Source organism: Eptesicus fuscus, chromosome 6 (genome assembly GCF_027574615.1).
Source record: "Eptesicus fuscus isolate TK198812 chromosome 6, DD_ASM_mEF_20220401, whole genome shotgun sequence".
Taxonomy (NCBI): Eukaryota; Metazoa; Chordata; class Mammalia; order Chiroptera; family Vespertilionidae; genus Eptesicus; species Eptesicus fuscus.
Window position 1 is genome coordinate 66,035,146 of NC_072478.1, and position 23,668 is coordinate 66,058,813.

General features: G+C 38.2%; 2 protein-coding genes across 2 annotated transcripts in view; one reads left to right on the forward strand and one right to left on the reverse strand.

Moving 5' to 3' along the window:
• The window catches only part of MFSD8 (major facilitator superfamily domain containing 8), a 60,981-nt gene extending 40,312 nt beyond the window's left edge, over positions 1 to 20,669 (forward strand). Inside the window, exon 12 of the mRNA XM_054717750.1 lies at positions 19,970 to 20,669. Within this exon, the coding sequence (XP_054573725.1) occupies positions 19,970 to 20,167 (198 nt within the window). The 3' untranslated portion in view covers positions 20,168 to 20,669. The remainder of the gene's footprint in view (positions 1 to 19,969) is intronic.
• On the reverse strand, positions 1,919 to 23,024 carry PLK4 (polo like kinase 4). The gene is made up of 16 exons (XM_008143408.3): positions 22,730 to 23,024; positions 22,024 to 22,119; positions 20,637 to 20,732; positions 20,442 to 20,556; positions 16,074 to 17,094; positions 15,270 to 15,370; positions 12,829 to 13,196; positions 11,892 to 11,996; positions 10,855 to 10,957; positions 9,833 to 9,982; positions 8,334 to 8,467; positions 8,156 to 8,247; positions 7,879 to 8,008; positions 6,025 to 6,165; positions 4,083 to 4,189; positions 1,919 to 2,439 (listed from the first exon to the last, which is right to left on the reverse strand). The coding sequence occupies exons 1-16, from the start codon at positions 22,757 to 22,759 to the stop codon at positions 2,337 to 2,339; spliced, it is 2,892 nt and encodes a 963-aa protein (XP_008141630.1). The 5' UTR covers positions 22,760 to 23,024; the 3' UTR covers positions 1,919 to 2,336.
• Between the last annotated feature and the right edge of the window lie 644 nt (positions 23,025 to 23,668).

Below are 23,668 nucleotides of genomic sequence, written 5' to 3' on the forward strand. Positions count from 1 at the left end.
ATGATGAAAATCATTGATCAGCTGCCTCCTGCACGCCCCCTACTAGGGATCGAGCCTACAACCTGGGCATGTGCCCTTGGCCAGAATCGAACCTGGTGCCCTTCAGTCTGCAGGCCGACGCTCTATCCACTGAACCAAACCAGCTAGGGCATAAAAACTATTATTTAAAAATAAATATAAGTGGTAAGTGGGTATTGTGCCTCTTAATCTGATACAGCATTAAGTATAGAGAAGTATTCAGCTGTGAATGTTATAGTCATAATCTTATAAATACTTCATATTGATAAACTACCACTATATCATTCTCATGAAGAAATTCGGTAGAGAATCAAAGGGATTATAGAAAACTCAAACTGAAAGAAGGCAGGAAAGGAAAAAAGAAAAATTTGATACAAAGCACAAAATGAGTTGGCAGACATCAATGTAATAGAAATGTAATGATAGTAAAATAAATCAGAAATGACAAAAAAGGTAAACAAACTAAAGGTTATTAGATTAGATTAAGAAACAAAACTCAAGTATATCTATATATATAAAAGCACAAGCGACCATCTGATCAGTAGCTATGATGCACACTGACCACCAAGGGGCAGACGATCAACGCAGGATCTGCCGAGCTGTGGTGACTTGGCAGCTGCGGTTCTCAGGTGATGCACGTGGACCCAGAGAGGAGGGAGCCCGCTTCTGTGGTGCGTCACCCGAGAACCGCCCTCTCATAATCTGGGACCTCTTGGGGGATGTCGGAGAGCCAGTTTTGGCTCGATCCCCACAGGCCAGGCCTAGGGACCCACTGGTGCACGAATCCATGCACCGGGCCTCTAGTGTTATATATGAGAAATATCTGAAACATAAAGACACATTAAGACCAAAAGAGATTATAAAAAGTATACCTAAATTCTGTCAAAGCAAAATATATTTTTTAGCCTTCAAAATTAAGCTAGGAATTCTTTTAATTATTTCCATTTTTAAAAGGGAAACTCTTTTATTTCTGGTATTGTTTTTCCTTACATTATTTTCTTCATCAAAGTTGGATTACCAATATATTAAAATGTGTTAACGCATCCCTATGTTCATAGCAGCACCTTTATCAGTTATAAATATAAAACAAATATACATGTTTACATATGTTCCTTATAACATAAATACATATTATTTACATGCTCAAAAATTTAAAAACTGCAGCATGTTTTGTCCATGATTCAATATGTCAATCTAATATGCCAAATACATATTAGATTATCATTTATACTCTAATCAACATCTGAGAATGCCCTGCTCATTTACTATTTTTTACCAATCTCTGATAAAAGGAAATATTTGCATTTCTCTAACTGTAAATGTGGCTGCGCATATATCCTTTGGAATTACTATGTGGATTTCCATTGTGAATCATTTGTTCATATCTTTTGAGACAAAAACCTCAAAAACATTATTGAATAATTGTGACATTGGGTATTCCAGTCTACTTAAAGGAATTAGCTCCAGTGTATCTCTAATTATAAAATTCAGTAGAAAACATTAGGTTTAACAGTCTATATCATATTTAAATAGTTTCATTCTATTTTCATTTTGAGTATTTCATTAGGAATGACTGTCCCACTATTAAGCATTCCATTCCGTCATGTTAAATGCATTAAATTCTTCAGTGTCAAAGTGTTTATCATTAAAATATACACATATTTTCAAGTAAGGGTAGAGAAACAATGTATTTATCATTTGCAAAAGTAATTTTAAAAATTTAATTGGCTCCTCCTAAACAAACAGGCACTAATACTTAAAAACAAATTTACCAGTAATTCATTTTATAATAAGTATTCAATTAAATAAATCCAAGAATAAAGTAACTTATCACTGTATTTATTTGTTGTTTTTTTTTATATATAAAATGCATTGGTTGAAATGCTTCATCAGAAACTGGTGCTACAAAAATAAATATAAAACAAATATACATGTTTACATATGTTCCTTATAACATAAATACATATTATTTACATGCTCAAAAATTTAAAAACTGCAGCATGTTTTGTCCATGATTCAATATGTCTGAGAAGTAGGGAAAACAACAAAAGCATAAATATACCACACACCATTTATATTTTTGCTTTTAAAAGATTGTTAGGTGTCCTATTTTAATCTATGACCACTATATTTTATAAATGATTTAAGTTGCATTCTGTTTGTTTTCTCATTAGGATACATCCACTATGGTATAGATTAAAATTTTCTTCTATAGAAAGGCTTTCTGAAGAAGTTATTTTAAATAAGAGAAAGTCACTTTCCTTGAAAGCCAACAAAAACATTATTTATTAAACGTATATATCTAAAAGGAGCTTTAATCAGTGAAAACTATGAGTTGGATTAGAAAACATCAAAAGGATGGAAGAAAGACACTGTAATTTCTGTTTGATGTATTCTGGTAATTTTTCATTTTCTCCATATCTAAGTGAATCAAGGAAAAAAAAAAAGACAAAAACATTACTTAATTACTTGGTTCATATGAGAGTACCAAAAGGCACATTATTTTTTTCAGTAATTCTTCAATTGGCAGAGGTATCTCAGAAAAATTATACAAAATTATTTATTAAAGTAGATACCTAATCAAGTTAAGCATACCAAATTTGCTTGCTTTCTAAATAGATTGATCTCTACATGTATTTAAATAATAAAAATAAAATTAGACCAAAACACTTTAACTGGCTTTATAATTTCTAAAGCAACCTGAAGATCTGGATTCCTTATTAAATTGCAGGTCCTAATCTAAGGAAAATACTAAGCTAAACACATATGAATACATTTCTATTTAAATGTTAACAATTTCCAAATGGCTATATCAAATAAATCTGAACTTTTATCATCTGAAACATGGGTTCTACCCATTTTATATCTGCATCCATCCACTTTTATCATTTGAAACATGGGCTCTACCCGTTTTATATCTCCATCCACTCTCTGGAGCAATTAAAAGAGCTTATTTAACAAAGCCTCTAACTTCATGTATAGTTCTTTAAATGATGGCAGTGCACATGTACACGTTTAACAAAAAAAGCAATTGGTAGATATCCACAAATTATATTTGTCTCAAGTAATTCCTTTACAATAACACTGGTCATAAAGTATCATGTTGGTATTGGCATCAACCCTACCTCTTTTTAGTAATTTATGGTTTGAAATATGGAAACCAAAATATTGCTTACTCTTCCTCATTTTTAGCATGGTGTCTGCCACACATTTTCATACAGAACAAACATAAAAATTTAAAAACATGTTCCAATCATTAGTTACTTTACATTAGATAAGACGATATAGCCTTTCATTTGAGAAAACAAAAATCTGGTTAACTCTTAAAAAAAATTTCTACCTTCTGTTGTTTTTTTTATAATATATTTTTAATGATTTCAGAGAGGAAGAAAGAGGGAGATAGAAACATCAATGATGAGAGCTGGCAACCAGGGCATGTGCCCTTGACTGGAATTGAACCCTGGACCCTTCAGTCCATAGGCCGACGCTCTATTCATTGAGTCAAACCAGCTAGAGCCTAGTTTCTGTTTTGTGACATAAACTGTTTAGGTATATTACTTAAACTTAGAAGTCTATTATTTTTGAAAAGGGCCAACCTAGTTAGGTTATGGAATTAGTCTACAAAGAATCTAATCCCTTGCAGTAGATTATCCATACCATTTACCCTACATTCATGCAGAGAATCGTAAAATATGCATTAACAAGACTATAGGACCTGGATGGTGTGGCTCAGTGGTTGAGCATAGACCTATGAACCAGGAAGTCATGGTCAGGGCACATGCTCGGGTTGTGGGCTCCATCCCCAGTAGGGGGTGTGCAGGAGGAGGCAGCCAATCAATGATTCTCATCATTGATGTTTCTCTCTCTCTCTCTCTCTCTCTCCCTCTACCTTCCTCTCTGAAATAAAAACAAACAAAGACTATATGAACTCCTAATAATTAACAGTTTAAATAATAGAAACATTGTCAAAATGAAAACAGTAACTTAACTAAATAATTTATTTCAATGTATAGGGAAAATTTATAGCAAAGAACTGAATCTCAACCAGTGTTTTAAGAACTTACCTAGTTGTCTGACCGTTCGGTGATGTGTAACTGATAGAAGATACTCCTGCCTGCACGACCAGCTGGGACCCATCATTAAACTGAACCCACACAGCTCCACTAGTTAACTAGGAAAATAATGAAGTGTTGGAAATTACTATAGAGTAGAGGGTCTGAGGTTCTTAAAAGGTACTCATGTTTATCAGGTTTTACATAGTTTAAAAAAACAACAACCCTCTTAGGAGCTGTGATAATAGTAGCTTTGAGAAAATGCATGTCTTTTCAGACTATTCCTTTAATAGTTAGGGTATCAGAATATTAAAGTTATTGTATATGAATCCTGTTTCCCATTTGTTTCCAGTAGTACATCAGAGTAGTTTTCATTGTTGTTTTCCAATAGTATTTTTTTAATAGTACTAGTGGCCCAATGCACGAATGAAGATTTGTGCACAAATGGGCCTTCGCTCTAGCCGGGGTAGCCTTTCTGCTCCAGCCCGGAGCCACCTTTCTGCCTTCCCATGCTGCCCAGAGGTCCCGAGTGGCTGGGGTGGTGCAGAACGCCTGTGTCATCACCATGGCGACGACACAAGTGTCCTGCCTGGTCCCCGTCTGCTCAGTGCCTGCATATGCAAATTAACCCACCGTCTTTGTTGGGTTAATTTGCATACTCCTCATTGGCTGGTGGGCATCGTGAAGGGACGATCAATTAGCACGCTACTCTTTTATTAGGTAGATTTCTAACCAAGAATAGATTTAGAAAATAAAAAAAGTAGGATGTATTCTACTTTTAAAATTAGGATTTCTTTCTATTCTTTGTCCTTAGGCCACACGAATTTCTCTTCTGCCTGAGAACCTAATACCTTAGGTTTGAAACCTTTCCCTTTAGTCACTGATATTTATGATGTACCATTCCAAATAGAGTGGCATGGACTCTGGAATCAGAGAGCTGGGTTTAACCCTTTGCACTCGCTTGCTTTTTTCTTGATTCCTTTATTCTACTTGGGATTTAACTTTTTAAATACCCCAGATTTTACAAAGCGCGGCAATAGAATAAAAAACTGGAGTTTCTTTTCATACAAACTTATTTGGATTTTTTTATATTTCAAATTATTGATACATTCAATACAATTCGACATACGAGCTGCTACCGACGCTAACCGTGTCGAGTCACACTCGATATCCGAGTGCAAATGGTTAAATCCAGACTGCCAACTATTAGTAAGTAGGACAGTGCAAGCCAATCAACCATTATAAGCCACACTTAAGGAGGTAACACCAATAATTAGGTTTTATTGGGAGAAATGAGACAATATATGTGAAAAACAATGTACCACATCTCAGGTACTCAACAAATACTGAGTCCCCTTTCTTTTATTTCCTACCCCCATAAAGGCCTAAGCTGCATTTTACTTCACTGTAAGTGAAAATACATGTGCTATCCTCAAAGGTCTCCAAGCTTCAAGCTTTCAGATGATATACACATATATTTTCACACCTACATAAAATTCTATAAACTTGAAACACAATGTGGATTTAACTTTCTTTCTATTTATTTATTTATTTATTTTTTATTTAACTTTCAAATGCAAAAATCCCTTGTGGCCAAATAAATGTTATTGTAGTAATACAGATTACAAAGTTTCTAAAATTTAAAATGCCCTGGACACCATTCTAAACTCCTAACAATTAGCCATTATCATGACCTGTACTTTAAAAAACAAGGGCAAAAATAGGCCACCCAGGTCCTAGCAGGCAATTTGTTATCAACAATATCTAATTTTCCAACTGTATACAAGTAAAAAAAAAAGTTATTTTTTAAAAATGATCCAACCAATGCAAAACAAGGTGTAAAAACTTTCTTGCAAAGAGAAACCTTTAAAATAATTTGTATTTTTGGGGTAATTGTCCAATCACTGTGGAAACCAAACATACTAAGAAAATTCATTTTTCTAAAATTTCTCACCTGTGTAGCCCAACCAACGTTTTTCACAAAAACAGATTTCAAAGGCTGTGCTGATTTAGGAAAACAATCATTTAGACTACTAGAAGGGATGTTTGTTCCAGAAGCTGCAACAGTATCGCCAAGTCCTTCATTTGTAACCATCTATAAACAGTACAAGACAGAAGGATATTATGTCTTCCCATTTTTATAAGCCAACTTCAGTAAAAGTAGAAAATGATTGTGTTTTTCATTAGCTGAGAATAAGTTTTCTTAAAAACAAAGTTAAAATTACAAAATGACCACATTATGAAAAATTAGAAAAATAAGAAAAAAACAAAACACAATTGCTGTTTTCATTTTGGTAGATATCTTTTCTTTTATCCCAAGGTATCTTTCACAGTTGCAATTATAGTATGTATGTATATATATGTGTGTGTACACACATGTACATATATACATATGTATTTCTTCACTGTTGAATTTTATACTACATTGTTGTATAGTCTTCAATGGCATAATAGTTCATTGAGTGAAAATACAGTAAGCTTATTTAACAATGAGCCTATTGTGGATATAAAGGTAGTTAATGGGACTTTACAGGTACAAATAAAAAACAATCTCTAATCCTAATATATAAAAGCCCAGGGTTGTAACGACCGATCACGACTGAAGGCTGACCAACCCAGAAGTCCTTCAGTCAGCGCTGGGTTGCCATGGCCCGCTGCAGCCTGGCAACCCAGCACTGACTACTCAGGGGTCTGAGACCCAGAGAGAGAGGCAGGGTCTGATCCGCAGCCTCAGTGGCAGCTGTTGATCAGTACTTGCCTCTCTCTCTCTCTCTCTCCCTTTCTTCCTGAGCTTCGCCAGCAGCCGGGCTTTTCTTTCTCTCCCGGCCTCCGTGGGGGTTGCTGTTCTGCCCCACCTCTCTGATCAGGCCCAGAGATGCTGACTGGCATAGGAACCAGTCATTCAGAACCAAATGTGGGTGCTGTGAAGAACCAATGGCTGTCTAGGAGGTGGAGCTTTTGACCCTGACTAGCATAGAAACTGACTAATCAGAACCAAATCTGGGTGCTGTGGGGAGCCAATGGCTGCCTAGGAGGCAGAGCTTTTGATGCTGACTGGCATAGAAACCGACCAATCAGAACCAAATTGGCCAGAGAAGGGCAGTTGGGGGAGAGATCAGGCCTGCAAGAGAGGGCAGTTGGGGGCAACCATGCTGGCAGGGGAGGGCAGTTAGAAGCGATCAGACAGGCAGGCAGAGGCAGTTAGGGGCAACCAGGCTGGAAGGGGAGGGCAGTTAGGGGTGATCAGGCTGGCAGGCAGAGGCAGTTAGGGGCAATCAGGCAGGCAGGCAGGCATGTGAGCAGTTAGGAACCAGCAGTCCCAGACTGCAAGAGGGATGTCCGACTGACGGTTTAGGCCCTATCCCTGTGGGTCCACAATTGGAGAGGGTGCAGGCTGGGCTGAGGGAACCCCCCTCTCCATGCACGAATTTCATGCACTGGGCCTCTAGTTTAATATATTTTCTCAGAAGGGTCAGGTTAGGCCTATTTAAGGTAAGATTTAAACTGAGATCTGATAAATGAGAAAGAATTAGCCTTTGAGGGGTCGGGGAAAAGACTTCCTGGTCATGTGAACAGCATGTGAAAAGGTCCTGAGAGTTTGACTTATTCAAAGAACTAAAAGAAGGCTTCAGAGATTAGGCATAGCAAGTATAGGGTAAAGTGGCTCAGTGTGAGGCTAGAAAAGTAGGTAGGTGATAATATACGTTAGGTGTGTATGGAAGGTGATAATAAGCAGCTTTAATTTTACATCAAGGGCATCAGGTAATCATTGAAGGATTTCAGATACAAGTGACATATACATACTTACAGAAGGATTAAGTGCTGGTGCCTGTTCCGGAGAAGCAGCACTATTTACGATCATTTTACTCATCAGGTAGTTTGGATCCAAAGGAGGAGGCGGTGACAAGCCCTGAGGTGAGCTAGTACTACTAGGTTTTCTGAAGGAGAAAGAAATGACCATGCATAGTCCCTTAAAGATTACAATTTACAAAAAGGTAAAGAATGTTCATAATGTAAACACCAAACTTTTTAAAAAACATTTCCTATACATTTTAGCCGTATTTTTTAAATTTTCAAACATTTACCTTCCTATAATTATTGGGAAAAAGGGAGCACTTCCACTTTTCTTTTCCTCTTCTGAAATTATAGATTCCAGTGCTAAACAAATACGATGGCCCTATTTCAAAAGAAGAATGCTTTCGTCATTATTTCAACTGTCATTTGTGATCAATTGGTATGAAAAACCTGGAAGTAGGTACATACCTCATTAGCATGGTCCATATACACTTTTATTTTCTCTTTCAAGCTATTAACTTCACTTTCACCTTTTAAGGTGTAAGATTTTCCAGTCTTTTCAATCACATGAATTAAAGCTTCTGTTTTATGTATCTTTGCTCCTTAAAAAATAAGAAAACTTTTATCATATCTTTAAATATTCTTAGATTTATATTATTATACCAGTACATAATAGCTCCTAGATCACAGTATCATTTATATTCATTTACTGACCATTAATAATTTTATGTGTACATGTATGTGCTTAGTGTCCCTTAAAGTAGGGAGCTTTACAGATTAAACAGTAAATCATCATTATAGAATAGATTTGGAACATAAGATTCTCTGATTCAGTTCTATTCTTTTGCACCTTTATAATTCTCACTAGAGGCCCGATGCACGGAATTTGTGCAAGTGTAGGCCTTCCTTCCCCTGGCTGCCACCATTGACTTGCTTCTGGCACCTGGGACCCGGGCTTTCCTCTGGCCACTGGCAGGCACCCGGAACCCAGGCTTCCTTTACAACCCCGGCTTTGACCAGAAGGACATCAGGTCTAATTAGCATGTTATCCTTTTATTATCCTACCTAATAATAGACAAATATGCAAATTGACCGTACCTTCGCTGTGCCCACGATTGGCCAGGAGGCGCGGGGGCGGGACTCGGGGTGGCTGATTGGGCCGGCAGGATGCTGAGCTCGCGTCGCCAGCGGCGCGAGCTCAGTGTCTGTGCCATGGCTGTGCTGCAGCACAAAAGGGGCCTCTGGGGCAGCGAGCTCACGTCCCACCGCGGACCATCAAAAGCGGGGGAGCTGGGTGCCTGTTCACTCCAGCACCAGGCCTTTCAGAAGCCTCCGATTCGGCGAAGGCTTCTGAAAGGCCTGGTGCACCAGCGGACAGGCACCCAGCTCCCCCGTGATCGAAAGCGAAAGTGTGTAGGGGACCCTACACGTGCATGATTTAATCATGCACTGGGCCTCTAGTCCTATATAATAAAGATGTAATATGCAAATGGTCATTACGCAGTGAAGCTAATGACCAGATCATGGATCAGCAGGAAGGTGGGGCAGCGAGCTATAAGCAGGCGGTGGAGAGCTACAGGAGGGGGGCAGGGCAGCAAACTATGATGGGGGGCTGGGGGGAGCTACAGGAGGGTGGGGCAGTGGGCAGAGAGCTACTGGAGGGCAGCAGTGAGCTACTGGTGCACAGATTCATGCGCAGGGCTACTAGTTATAATTTTGTATGTCCATCTGAGTGTCTTAACTCATATATACATACATATGTATGTGACATATATATCTCAAAAACTTACTGTGTTGAATTAAAAACAACCACAACTAAAGGGGGAAAAATACCATCTTAATTAATTTATTTATTTGAGAATTTTTGTGAGTTTATTTAAGCCAAACTATTGACAATTGCTCGAAAGCAAAATCTCAATGGATTGAGAAAATGCTCCCCAAAATTACCATTTTTAAATGGTACTTACCATCATAAAACCAAACCTCAAAATCAGCACAAGGAGAATTCTCCATCAAGATGCATTTAGCGTATTTTGTAAAATAAGTGATTTTTGGAGATTTAGATCTTACAAGCTGTACAAATCTGGAAGCATATTGATATTTTCGCCAGTACTTTTCTAGGGAGGAAAAAAATTATCATAAGAGAATAAAATTTTGACTTGACATGTAAATTACATAAAAATTTAGTATTTATTTCTACTCTACCTCAAAATTTTAAGTTGATAAGTTAGTAATCCCAGGACCAAAATAAAAATATTTTTAGAGATATATGTCTATTATTTCAATAAAAACTAAAGATAGTTTAGTAAAATTCCCAAGAAATACATAAAATCTGATGACTGGTGTTATGATTATTTTAAAACGCTTTCTTTGAATCATCTCCTTGTTATAAATAAGGCAATAATTCCAGGAAATTTTTGTAAGTGAAATGAAAAGACTTCTATCTGAGATATCAGAACCAAATGTTTATCAGAAAGAAATATAGCTTTTTTTGTGTTCTTAAAGCAGTTTTATGGTTCTACCTTATATAAGTACATTTTTGCAGTTTCCTGTAGCTATGGTTATTTATAGTATTTAAGTCTTATATACATACCTATTTTGATTTCTAATAAGAGTAAAATTACACAGGTTTGCTTGTTTGTTTCTAATTGTCACTCAGTGAAGTCTTACTACTGAGTACATAACTCCCTAATCCATAATGTGTAGGAGCTGAACTGGGAGTTAAATTTCCTCAACCACAATTATAAATGAACATTTATGTAGTGCAGTCATTATTTCAAAAGCAAAAAACTGTATACTTCATGTAGAATTTTTAATATGATTCAACACAAATATTTCAGAGCTAGTTTTTACCATTATTACACAGAACAGGAGGTACATCCTATCTCACCAAATATTTTCAACCAAATATTAAACACCATAACTATGTATAGAGTTTATACATATAAAAGCCCATTATCTAAATTTGTTCCCTGTTAAATTTACATACCTGGTAAATTGTCAAAGCTGTACCTACTGATGTTATCAGTAGGTGAAGGCGGTCTATCAGCAAGAGGAAAACCTCTTCCATCATTTGGATAATAAATAGTGATCTGCCAAAATATTTTTTAAGAATTCTATTGTATGCCATTAAGTTAGAGCACCATATTTTAAAATTATGAAAAGAGCTCACGGTAATATCCCATATAATAAAAGTCTAATATGCATATCAACCAAACGGTGGAATGACCAGTGGCAGGACTGGTCACTATGATGCGCACTGACCACCAGGGGGCAGACGCTCAATGTAGGAGCTGCCCCAGCCCGCAGGCCCCAGGCCAGCAAGGCTGGTGCCATAGGGTCCCTCCCCCCCTTCCCCGCCCGATCACCCCACCAGTCGCCCTGCAGAGAGAGGTGACAGGCAGCCGTGGTGTGGGGCCGGCAAGCAGGCAATGCCAGGCGGGCCAAGGTGGGTGCCAGAGGGGCCCTGCCAGTTGCCCCAGATTGGCTCTGATCGCTGGCCAGGCCTAGGGACCCTACCCATGCACGATCTTGGTGCATTGGGACTCTAGTTAAATATTATTTTATTGAAAATGCTAAATATGCTCTAAAAGGAAGTTTTTTTTGCTTTTTAACCTTAGGCCTAAAGTTTACATTTTGTTACTAGTTATAATAACTATTATTTTAAAAATGTTTTTATTGATTTGAGAGAGAGAGAGGAAGACGGAGAAAGAAATAGAGTAACATTGATTGGCTGCCCCATGCACACCCCCTAGTGGGAATCAAGCCTGAGACCTTTCGTGTACCAGACGATGCTCAACCAACTGAGCCTCACTGGCCAAGACACTGGTTATAATTATTTTTAAATCCACACTAATTTATTTAAACATATGTAGTATGCTATTCTAGTTCTTAAATTCCAGAGGCACTATCACTATCAGGAAAATTGATTTAAAAAAAATTTTTAAAGACATCATTATAGAATGGATTAGAAGACTAAATACTTAAGAGATAAAGCTGCAAGATAATAAAGTAGATCCACATTACCATATTTCCATCACTAGATACATGAAGAACTTCTTTCACATATTCTTGACATGAATGCTCTTTTAGAAGCTCCACACATACCTCCTCAGAATCAAGTATGCTCACCTAAAAACAAAAGCAAAATCAGTAAGAACTACCTTGTTTACTAGAACAGCACTGACATATATAATACTTAAGAGAGAATTACTTAACCATGGCAGAAATACAAATCCAAGTGAAAATAAAATAACTGCTTCACTGCAACAGTCTGGACTAGAAGTGTATTTGAGCACAGTTGAAACATGAGCAAGGGTGAGAAGGTATAATGAAGTGTGAAATGATAGCCAGTGAGCAGAAAGAAAGCAGAAGGTAGGGTGGAGATTAAGGACTTTGAAAAGACAATAGTATGCCAAACAAAGGCAAGACTGGATAAATTGGAAAACGGAATTAAAAAATAAAAATCATTCCCAAATCACACTTGATATTTTTTTAAAACTCTTAAACTTAATTTTGTGCATTCTCCCTTTCTTTTAAATAGTTTCAGATATTAAAAAAAAGTTATATTTTCTAGTTTACCTTTTTGAGTCTGGATTGTATGCAAAAACAATAGAAACAAAAGCAAAAGGTAATATATTAAATATTAATTTAGTGATTGGAATTGTGAATGAATATGTAACATAATAACTAGCCAGTATTATTTTGAAATGTTTTTCATTATCAATAACTTAAAATTCAAAATGTATCAGTATCAATTCACCATTTTTAAAGTAGCCAGAAGAAACAAAAGCTATTTTTCCATAAACACCTCGTCTCTTTTCTTTTAAATTAGCTTATTATTCACTTATCAAAAGTACAGGGATTTTATAGAAAACTGAAAAAACCCCCATCATATTTGATACCAAAAACCAATTTACGTAAGGAAATATCATATAGTATATTTGAAAAATAATAGACATACCACAGCCTTTTTGGTTTTCTGTCTGATTGGTTTTAATCTGTAAGCTGTCAAAGGAGATGTAATGCTTCGTAATGTACGTTTCTGATAACCCAATGGTGACTCTATATCCTTCGTCTTGCTTTGTTCAGAAACAGGTTCTAAGCCAAAAATAGATTCTTGTGGAATTATCTCAGGTTTATGAGGAAATGCAGTTATATATTTCATGGTGTTCAGCTGTTTTGCAGAATGCGCATTATCAGAAACCTCAGGGCTCTTTTTGCCTCTTACATCGGTCCAGGCATTTCTTGATGTGTCTTGCAAATCTGAATGTTCCTGGAAATCTCTGTTTGAGGTAAGGTTTTTGTGCTCAGTAGTTTCTCTTAAATGAGCTGTAATACACACAGAATAAAGCAATTGAGTGGAATAATTTAAAAAAAACCCACCAAACTTACACAGCAAGTCATACTGCTTATAATAGACTAGAGGCCTGATGCATGAATATTCGTGCAAGAATAAGCCTTCCTTCCCCTGGCTGCTGGCATCAGCTTCCCTCCGGCACCCAGGACCTGGGCTGCTTTGCTCCGGCTGCTGCCGCAACCCACCGGGACCTGGGCTGCTTTGCTCCAGCCGCCACCAGGCATCTGGGATTGGGGCTGCTTTGCTCCGGCTGCTGCCACCACCAACCAGGGGCATGCTCCAAGCCACACCACAGCCGCTCGGAGCACACCCCCATCCCTGGTGTGTGTCCGCTGGAGTGGGGGCATGCTCCGAGCCGCACCTCAGCCACTCAGAGCACACCATCCCTGGTGTGTGTCCCTTGGGTCTGGGGGCGGCACGCAGTCCCCTTCCACCCATCTGAGCGCACAACTCCTTCTGAGCTGGTAGTGACGCCTGGCTAATTTGCATATTACCTGTTTATATATATACTAGAGGCCCGAGAACATTTAAATGTATATTGCAAAGGAATACCTTTAGTATTCTTAATACTAAGAAAAGATTAATATGATTAATGTGAAATTAATTTTTCAATCAAAGCAAAAACTAGTCACCTACTAATTCTAAAACAAGCAACTGCCAATACTGCAACAAATACAGAAATGAGAGAATTTCCCAGGTTATCATTCTATCTAATATGCAAATAATTAATTCTCTTGAAGCCATCGTCTTTAGTCCATCCTTACCTACAAAATATGCAACTAGAAGTAAAAAATGCAATATATGACAGAGCTTTAATATTTTTAATATTATAAATGTATCTGCATTCACATTTTTTAAAAAGTTCTTACTGAACTTTACCCATTTATATTTCACATGGTTTTAGCATTCAAATGAGAACATTACTTTTTAAAGCCCTGAAAATTAGATAATATAAAATGCAGTAAGACAATTTTTCAAATGCTAATCTCTAAAAATTTGTATCGCAATTTCCCCCCTAATTATGTTTTAGTGCTTTCCCCCCTCTACTCCTATTAATATTTTATATCCAATACTGTACTTTAAAATTGTAGCAGCACTACTAGATTATAAATGTAATAATCTCAGTTATATCATCTCAGATATGTCCATGCTACAAAATAAAAGTATCTATAAGTGCAATAGAAGGTTAACTACAAGATTAAGTACACAGCAATTTTATAGTTAAAAAACATAAATTTCAATTGTTATCTTTAACAAATACATATAAGAAAGTTAACTCTCTTGGGTTCTTGAAAATAACATATTTTAAAATGAAAAAAATAGTCTTGAGGTGACACAACTCCCTGCTTAAATTACAGCCATATTATGTACTCTCTGTGTGAGGTAACATAATACTTAGTAAAAAAATAATCCCCTCCTCTCCGTATGTTTCTTTTTCAGTCTCTCTTATTTACATCATTATTTTCCAATCTGCCATCTGTGACTCTGTCAATTTCATTAAAGAGAAATGTTTAACTTTCAAACCCAGCTGTTTTAAAAATGTTTAGGTTTTTAGTAGCTGTGTAATTTAGTGTACGTGAGGTCCCACTGGTACACTATGATGTCCACATCAGCTTCTACTTAAAAATAAGGTAAACCCTCTTGAATATTTTATAGGCACTGACAGTAGATGCTAATTACAAAATGCTTTAAGAACAGAGAGGTTAAGAGTCAAGTCTCTGAGCCAGAGTGCTTGGGTGGGAATCCTGCTCCTATCTCTTCTTTGGGCAGGGTTGATTGGCAAATTATGCCCTGTGCACCACAAATTCCTCATCCTTCCTAAGGCAAGGCTATAGTACCATCCTTGTATTTTTTTTTATGAGAAGTTAATGATATACAAGCATTAAGAATAATGCTCAAAATCCATAATTAAAAGTTGTTACTATTATTGTAACATAGTTTATTGCAAATGTATTATTTTATAAAGAAAAACCAAAAAGAAATGGCAATGCTTGCTAAGTGTCCACCCCGTCAATTTTTTATTAAACAGTCCACTAAAAACTCACCAATTTTTTGCAGATTTCCAAACCACTGTTGCACCACTTCAAGCTGTGATGTCTGGTCTGGAAATGGAAAAGGAGTTTTTCCTGGACAAAGATGATTGGAACTAAACAGACAAAGAAAAAATATTCCCATTAATTAATACAAAATTATCAGGTAATAGCTTTTTAAGATACGTAGTAAGGGAAATATCTTATTTGAATAACTGAAAATTTTAGAATAACTGTAGAAACCAATACCTGCATAACTAAATTGTCTCTAAGCTAAACTCCCATGCCAAAATCCCCATGGCACTGTAATTATGTTTCTATATGGCTACTGCATTCTTCTGATGTAAGCATAAAAATCAAAGATCAGAAAAATAAAAGTAAACACTGGAGTCACTAAAAATCTACTCTTCGTGTGAGAAGCAGTCAATAATACGATTACTCATCACTTAGGCTCAGCTTCTCTCTTAGTGTGTGTGTGTTTCTAGTTACTATTAGAGTACTTTAGAGACTAAACATATTTTATACTTTTGCACTAGACCTGCTTCATATAAACAAAACTAAAAATTCCCAAGTATTAAATATACTCTACAAATACATTCATGAGCACATATACTTATATTAAAAGAGATTCTTAACCACAATTCAAAATCATCATACTGATTCTCTTCCTAATAAATAGAAATCATAGTTAAGAAGATCCCAAAGAATATCTGACAATGTTAGAAAAAAGTAAACCCCTTTAGTTAGAGGCAGCTTCATTACTGGTACTAATACAATGTTTATTCAAAAATTAAAAGCTTTTGATTGAATTATTCTTACAGTGCTTGATTGTTAGCAGGTCTTTCCAAAGATCCAGAACTATTGGCTATCTTTTCCTTAAAGTGAAAAATATTGACACTGCTATTTGTGGGTGAGTATCTTTCTTCATTTTCATCTCCTGATCTTTTGGATTTTGAAAGCATTTCTACCGAGTGACATCGTTCCATTGTACATGTGTTTGCTCGAGATTGACTATTAGAAGTGCCAGATCTATCAGAGGAATGAGCCCTACGAAGGTATCGAGAATGTGGCCTTTCTTCTGCATCATGGATTACTCTTCCCCTTCCACTATTAATGGTTTCTTGTTCTTGATTTCCCCAATGAGTGTAAAAACTGCTTCCATCTCCTGAAGAAGAAAAATCACTTGAATTTTTATTCTTTGGAAATACAGTCATTTTATTTGGGAGAGGATGGCCAATCAAAAGTCTTCTTCTGTCAAACAAACTACCACTTATACTGGTACTGGAGGAAGCTGTCATTGCAGTAGAAATTGTGGCATGTCCACTATCAATTGAATCTTCTGAAGTTCCTAAATCCTTACTTTTTGTTGAAGAATTTCGGGACATAAAAGGATGGTCTAATACTGAAGACAGACTTAAACGATCTGCTGGATTTCTACGAAGTAACTGGTGAATAAGGTCCTTGGCCTCTCCTGACAAAAAAGTTGGCATTTCATAATCTGCCAATACTACTTTATTCAATGTGTTCTTGACTGTGTCAGTGTCAAAAGGTGGTCTTCCAATAAGTAATGTATAAAACATACAGCCCAACGACCAAATGTCAGATTCAAGTCCATGCGCACTTCGAGTTGCAATTTCTGGTGAAATGTAATTAGGAGTTCCACATAATGTATAGTGCTTTTCATGTGGCATTTTCAATTGAGTTGCCAGGCCAAAATCGGCAATCTTGATGTTCATATTACGCGTAAGTAAGAGATTAGAAAGTGTGAGGTCCCGATGTAATATACCATGAGAATGGAGATACAACATTCCTGTGATGATCTGGTGCATGAAATGTCGAGCTGTAAAAATGCAAAACATAAAACCTATGATTTAGAAAAACTGTAACATTAAGTATTTAGAATACATTATGAAATCCAAGTACACATGCCAGAGTATTAAAATTGGGACACTGGCTTTCAGCTTAGTTTTCTTTACCAAACAAATAACGCTCTGATAACTTCATAATATTCTTTAATTCCCTTTAAGAAAATTAGGCATGCTTTTTATTTAATCTTTGTCCTTTCTAACTGATGAGTTTTCTATATGCTGTTAAGGGAAGCTTAATTTTATTAGCATTTGGAAGCAAATAGGTTAACCAAAAGTCTCTAGCAATTAAGAGAAAATTTTTATAATGAACAATAAATACATCATCATAATAAAAGGCTAATATTCAAATGGTCATCACGCCGTGACACCATAATGACCAATCAGCAGGGACCTGAGGCTGCGTGGCGCCTGGCTGGGGTGGGGGACCTGAGGCTGTGCCCCCTGCCCGGCGGGGCTTGATGGGGGACCTGAGCCCACGTCCCCTGCCTGGCAGGGCCTGACGGGGACCTGAGACCATGCCCCCTGCCTGGCACCGGGCTGGGGGACCTGAGGCTGCGCCCCCCCACCAGGTGGGGCTTGACAGGGGTGGGGCCAGCTGGGTCTAGGTCTCGCCCAATGGGGGTGAGGCTGGCCAGGTATGGGTCTCGTGCAATTTCGAGGCCCAAGCGGGTGGGCAGGGACTTGACTCTGGGTCCTGTGGCGCGCCCCAGACTCTGACAGGAGGGAGATTTTCATAAACATTTTACTAATTTTCTTTCACCTCTGACACTTCTATTATAGAGAAAGGGCAAATAGCAATATTAAAATATTTCCTCTAATTAATTCCCTTTTAATGTCCACGAATTTCGTGCACCGGGCCACTAGTTCTTGTTAAAAAAAAGAAACAAGTGAAAGGTCCACTGATGTCCCCCAAACCCTACCAAAATGCAATCACCATTAACAGTTTGTATATATTTTCATGCTTTTCTTGTGTGTGCTTACATCAACAAAAATGTTGTAATAATTGCTTTTTAAATATAAAAATGGTACAAAATATATAGTTTCATTACTTTCTCTTCCACTTCACAATATTTCTTGGAGATATTTCTGTTAAGTACACATAGATCTTAATTTTATTTAATAATTATTGATGAAAATTTGGGTCACTTCTAATATTTCAAGATTATAAAACAGGCCAATAGACATTCTTGTACATGCTTGTTTTCTTGTACATATTATGGGGTGTTTCTCCATGGTAAATTCAAAAAGTAAAATCACTGTATTGAAGGATTAAATTTCATATCATAATACCTTGCCAAATTGCTCTCTAAAGACTGTATTTTCATGCACATCCCTGTTAATATTAGGTAGTCTCAATTCAATGAGTAAAAGAAAATAGTACTCTTTATTTTAGTTGGCATTCTAATGATTCCCATCGAGTTTGAGCATCTTTTCAAATTTAATGGCCATTTGTATTTTCTCTTCTGTGAACAGTCTGCTCATATCCCCATTTTCCTATTCAAGTCTTTTTTTTTAGGCATGCCTTATATTTTTAATATTAATTTTCCAGGCATATAGTTTACAAATAGTTTCTTCCAATCTTTGTCATTTAAATTTGTTAGCAGACTCTTCTGCCTTACACATTCTTAATTTTAAGTAAATTAATAATTATTTTACTCATTGTTTTTACAGGTTTGTCTTATTTTAAAAAAGGCCTTGCCCTGGCCCTTGTGGCACAGTTGATTGGCATCATCCCATGCACTGAAAGGTTGCTGGTTTGTTTACAGGATGGGCACATGCCTGGGTTGCAGGCTCGATTCCCTATAGGGGATGTGCAGGAGGCAGCCAATCGATATCTTGTACTCACATTGATGTTTTCTCTCTCTTCGTCTCTGGGGGGGGGGGGGGCGGGGGAGAATCAATAAAAAAAAAATCTTTAGCCCTGGCCAGTTGCTCAATAGTTAGAGCATTGGCCCATGGACCAAAGGGTCTCAGGTTCAATTCCCAGTCAAGGTCATGTACCTGGGTAATAGCTTCCATCTCTGGACCCAGCCAGGACACATGATATATGTCTCTATCACACTGATGTTTCTGTTTCTCTCTCTCTCTCTCTTCCTGCCTCCTCCCTCCCTTCTACTCTATCTAAAAATAAATGGAAAAAATATCCTCAGGTGAGGATTAACAACAACAAAAATCTTAAAAAGAAATAAATATAAAGGCCTTATTATTATACAGTATTATGAAAAATACATTAATCACCATGAATATTTGTATGGGTTTATTTACAATTTGAATTATGCCCTTATTTTAAGTCAATGGATATGAACATTTCTATAACTCCTAGTACACATGGTCAAATTGTTTTTCAAATGGGTTATATAGATTTGAATGTATAAAAAGTCTATCAGCACCACCTTTCTTAGCTTACCTGCAATGTTAGCAGGGCAAGATAATATGAAAACAATGTTTTGTGAGATGATATATGGACCTTACATGTGAGCCTGAACTGAACTGTAAAAAGTTATTTATAAGAAACTGGGTAAGTCGAAACTGATTACGTATTTGTTAGTAAGGAATTATTAGGTGTGATAATACTTTGTAGTTATTTTTCTTAAGTCTGTATCTTTTAAAGATATATGCCAAAATATATATGTATATATTAAAACGTCTATGATTTGCTTCAAATACTCTAGGAACCTGGGGGAATAAGGATACAAATGAAACAATTTGACCATGAGTTGATAGTTTTGAAAGTTGAGTGGTTTAACTTCATGGGGGCTCATTATACTACTCTCTCTATTTATGTTTGATATTTTATATTCTAAAGAGCTTTTTTTATTTTTTAAAATATATTTTTATTGATTTCAGAGAGAAAGGGAGAGGCAAAAAGAGACAGAAAACATCAATGATGAGAGAGGATCATTGATCAGCTGCTTCCTGCAGGCCCCCCTGCTGTTGGATCGAGCCTGCAACCCAGGCATGTGCCCTCAACCAGAATCGAACCTAGGACCCTTCAGTCCGCAGGCGGAAGCTCTGTCCACTGAGCCAAACCACCCTGGGCTCTAAAGAGCTTTTTACAGATTTAAAAGGATACATACTAAATTGCTATAGATTTCATTTAAAGTGTAATTTTGGGAAATAACAAATTTCTCCATTTACTTTACTTCTGTAATGCTTGGATATTTTGTAAGAATTAATGGCTCTTACAATTGGGGGCAGGGAATCTCCTTTTGTAGCCTAAAGTAACAATTAAAACAGTTCTATTTTGTAATAGAACATTCTTCAAAACCACAAAAAGTAAAATTTATATCTCCTAAAAGAAAAAAAAGCAGTAGCCTACCTTCATTTTCTGAGAATGGTTTCCTTCTGTTCTTTAGATACCTGTTCATTTCTCCATTATGGCACATTTCTAATACCAGGTATACATAATTACTATCTTCAAAATAGTTATACAGCTGAAATGTAAAAGAGCACAATAAATTATAATATACAAAAATTCAATGTCCTTGGCGAATTTTATAAAATTGTATTTTACCTCCAAGATAGAAGGATGTTTCAATTGGCAATGTATTTTCACCTCATTTTGGACTCTCTGTACCATTCCAGCTTTGTACATGGCTTTCTTATCTATCTAAAAATAACATGAGAGGTATAGATATTGATGATAAACTTTCAAACATGAATAGTCTAAAGTTAACTTTGAAAAGAGAACCTACACTTCAAAATATTCTGAATTCCTTTTACCTACTTCTTTATGAGATCAATTTACTGTTGTCTATCTTGCCCTTGCACTTAGCAGATTGCATAGCAGAGTGAACATTCAGAAAAGTTTGCCCAGCGCAGTCTAATACCTTCTCACAACTTAAAAGAATTTAATAGCACAACTATCACATTTATAACAACAATTTAGCCAAGATTTAAAACAAAACTCCCCTAGTGGTTTAGATAAGGGATTCTTTTTTTTTTTTTTTTAATATATTTTATTGATTTTTCACAGAGAGAAAGGGAGAGGGATAGAGAGCCAGAAACATCGACGAGAGGGAAACATAAACCAGCTGCCCCCTGCACACCCCTCACCGGGGATGTGCCGGCAACCAAGGTACATACCCCTGACCGGAATCGAACCTGGGACCCTCCAGTCCACAGGCCGACGATCTACCCACTGAGCCAAACTGGTTTTGGCGATAAGGGATTCTTAATTGCTTATATTACTCATTCTAACAGTCAAGAATAGCATTTTAGATTGTCAGTGTAATACAGAACTATGCACAAGTGTACTCTTTTATTTATTTTTAAAAATATTTTTTATTGTCTAAAGTTTTACATGTCTCCTTTTCCCCCAATTGACCCCTCCCCCCAGCCATTCCCACCTGGGGCAAGCCCCCACAGCCCCAGTGTCTGTGTCCATTGGTTATGCTAATATGCATGCATACAAGGCCTTTGGTTGCTCTCTAACCTCCCCCTCCCCTACCATTTGTCTCTGGATGTATTCTTGTTCATCAAATTATGTTGATCATTATATCCCACATGAGTGAGATCATGTGATATTTATCTTTCTCCAACTGGTTTATATCGCTTACCATAATGCTCTGCAGTTCCATCCATGCTGCTGTAAGTGATAAACAGTGTACTCTTATTAAAACCATTATTTGTTCTTTGAATTCTACCAATGACTCCGCGTATGTATAATTAGAACAGATACTAGGTATACTGACATTAATGAAGATAAAACAACTATTTAGTCATGATCAAGGATCTTCTAAGTTATCCTTAAACTGCTGGATGTGGGGCTATTTTCTTCTACCTAAGCAATGGGTTCTTTACGTCATAATCAAAGAAAAAGCTGTTAGGTAAGGAGTTTCTGACATCTCAAGTAGTACACTTCTCTAGGAGAGGTGAGAAGTTGATAAATATAATCTTACCATTTTGATTGCAACTTCCAAACCAGTGTGAATGGACTCAGCTCTGTAGACACCAGCAAATGATCCTTTACCAAGCAGATTTCCAACTTTAAAATCCTTAAAAGTGAAAGAATATGTGTGATGACTCGTAGGAGTATAAAAGAAGGGGCTAGATAAAGGAGATGAAAGGGATCTAGAGGGGAATTTGCATTCAAAATTCAAGCAGGTATTACACCTCGATACAGCGGGTGTCTGGGCTGGAAAGCATGTTGACGCCTCGCGGGGCTCCCTGAGCTTCCAGGCTGGGCTCCGGACCGAGTACCCTAATGATCTGGTTCCTCAACCTCAGTGCGGCCTCCGCACCCTCCTCCCACCCCCAGCCAACCCCCAGCCAACTCGGGGGGGCCAGGGGTCCCGCCGCGGCTCCCGCCAGAGGTAACCGCCATCCCCTTGGAGATGCCCCGTTCCAGCGCGGCAGCTCCGGCGGGACCGCAGACCAGACGCCGCGGAGTCCAGGGAGAGAAGGGCGGGGCCGCGAGCGACGCCCCTGGGCTGCCACCCCCAGGCTCCGAGGGGCGGGCCGCTCCGCCCCCAAACAGCAGGGCCGGGGGCGGTTGGGACCCTCCCAAAGCACCTGGATGCCCAGCCCGCAGCCGTTAGTTTCCCCGGGTCCCCTGCCTGCAGAGGTCTCGGGTCCCGCCCCGCCGAGAACCGCTGGTCTTTTCACCTCGATCTTCTCCCCGATGCAAGTCGCCATATTTCCAGGTCACGGCCTGGGCTCCCGGGATCAGCTCCCTTCTTGCGGTCCCTTCGAGGCAACGCTCCAAGCAACCAGCAGTTCTTGGCACCCATCAGGCTCGGCTCTCTAGGCCGCCGCTCCTGGCGACGGCAGCACAGCCACCGAAAGGTCTCCCGGGCGCCTTCCGAGGCCTGGGCGGCGCCTCCACGCTCCCATTTTGAAAAACTCCCGCCCGTTGTCGTCCGGGCGAGGCTGGCGGTGACGTAGCGAGGCGGAGGCTCCGGATAGGCTGCGCCCGTGCGCGCATGCGCAACTGGTTTCCCAGGCCGCTCGCCTTGGGCCGGAAGTGCTGGGCTGAAGGCCGCTGGTGCGACAAGTGTTGGCATTCCTGCTCTGGGGAGACCATGCACGTCCCATGGAAAAGCTAGCCGGACCTGTGAGACATTTCCACCTGTCCGTTACTCACCTGAGGGTCTGAAAACTACTTCCAAGTCTGTCAGGGGTTTAAGACTTTAAAAATTACGAATGTTGCCCTGTCGGCGAGGCTCAGTGGTTGAGCGGAGACCTATGAACCCGGAGGTCACCTTGCGATTCCGATTCCCGTAGCAGGCTCGCTCCCCAGGGTGTGGTGTGCGGGAGGCTAAACTTGACAGGACAGCACGTGGGAAGGAAAAACATTACCTGGCTTAAACGCCCTTTATATCTCTATGTTTACTTCACAGTTTTCATAACTGTAATCAATGCTTTCTGTGCTTTAAGAAAACGAACTCTAGCCTTTATTTTGGTAAATTCCTCTTAAGTATAATAATTCATTTGTATAAGAATTTGAGCTGTTACACATGCAATGATGTATTGATCAAAAGGTGGGATGGCCAAAACCGGTTTGGCTCAATGGATAGAGCGTCGGTCTTCGGACTGAAGGGTCCC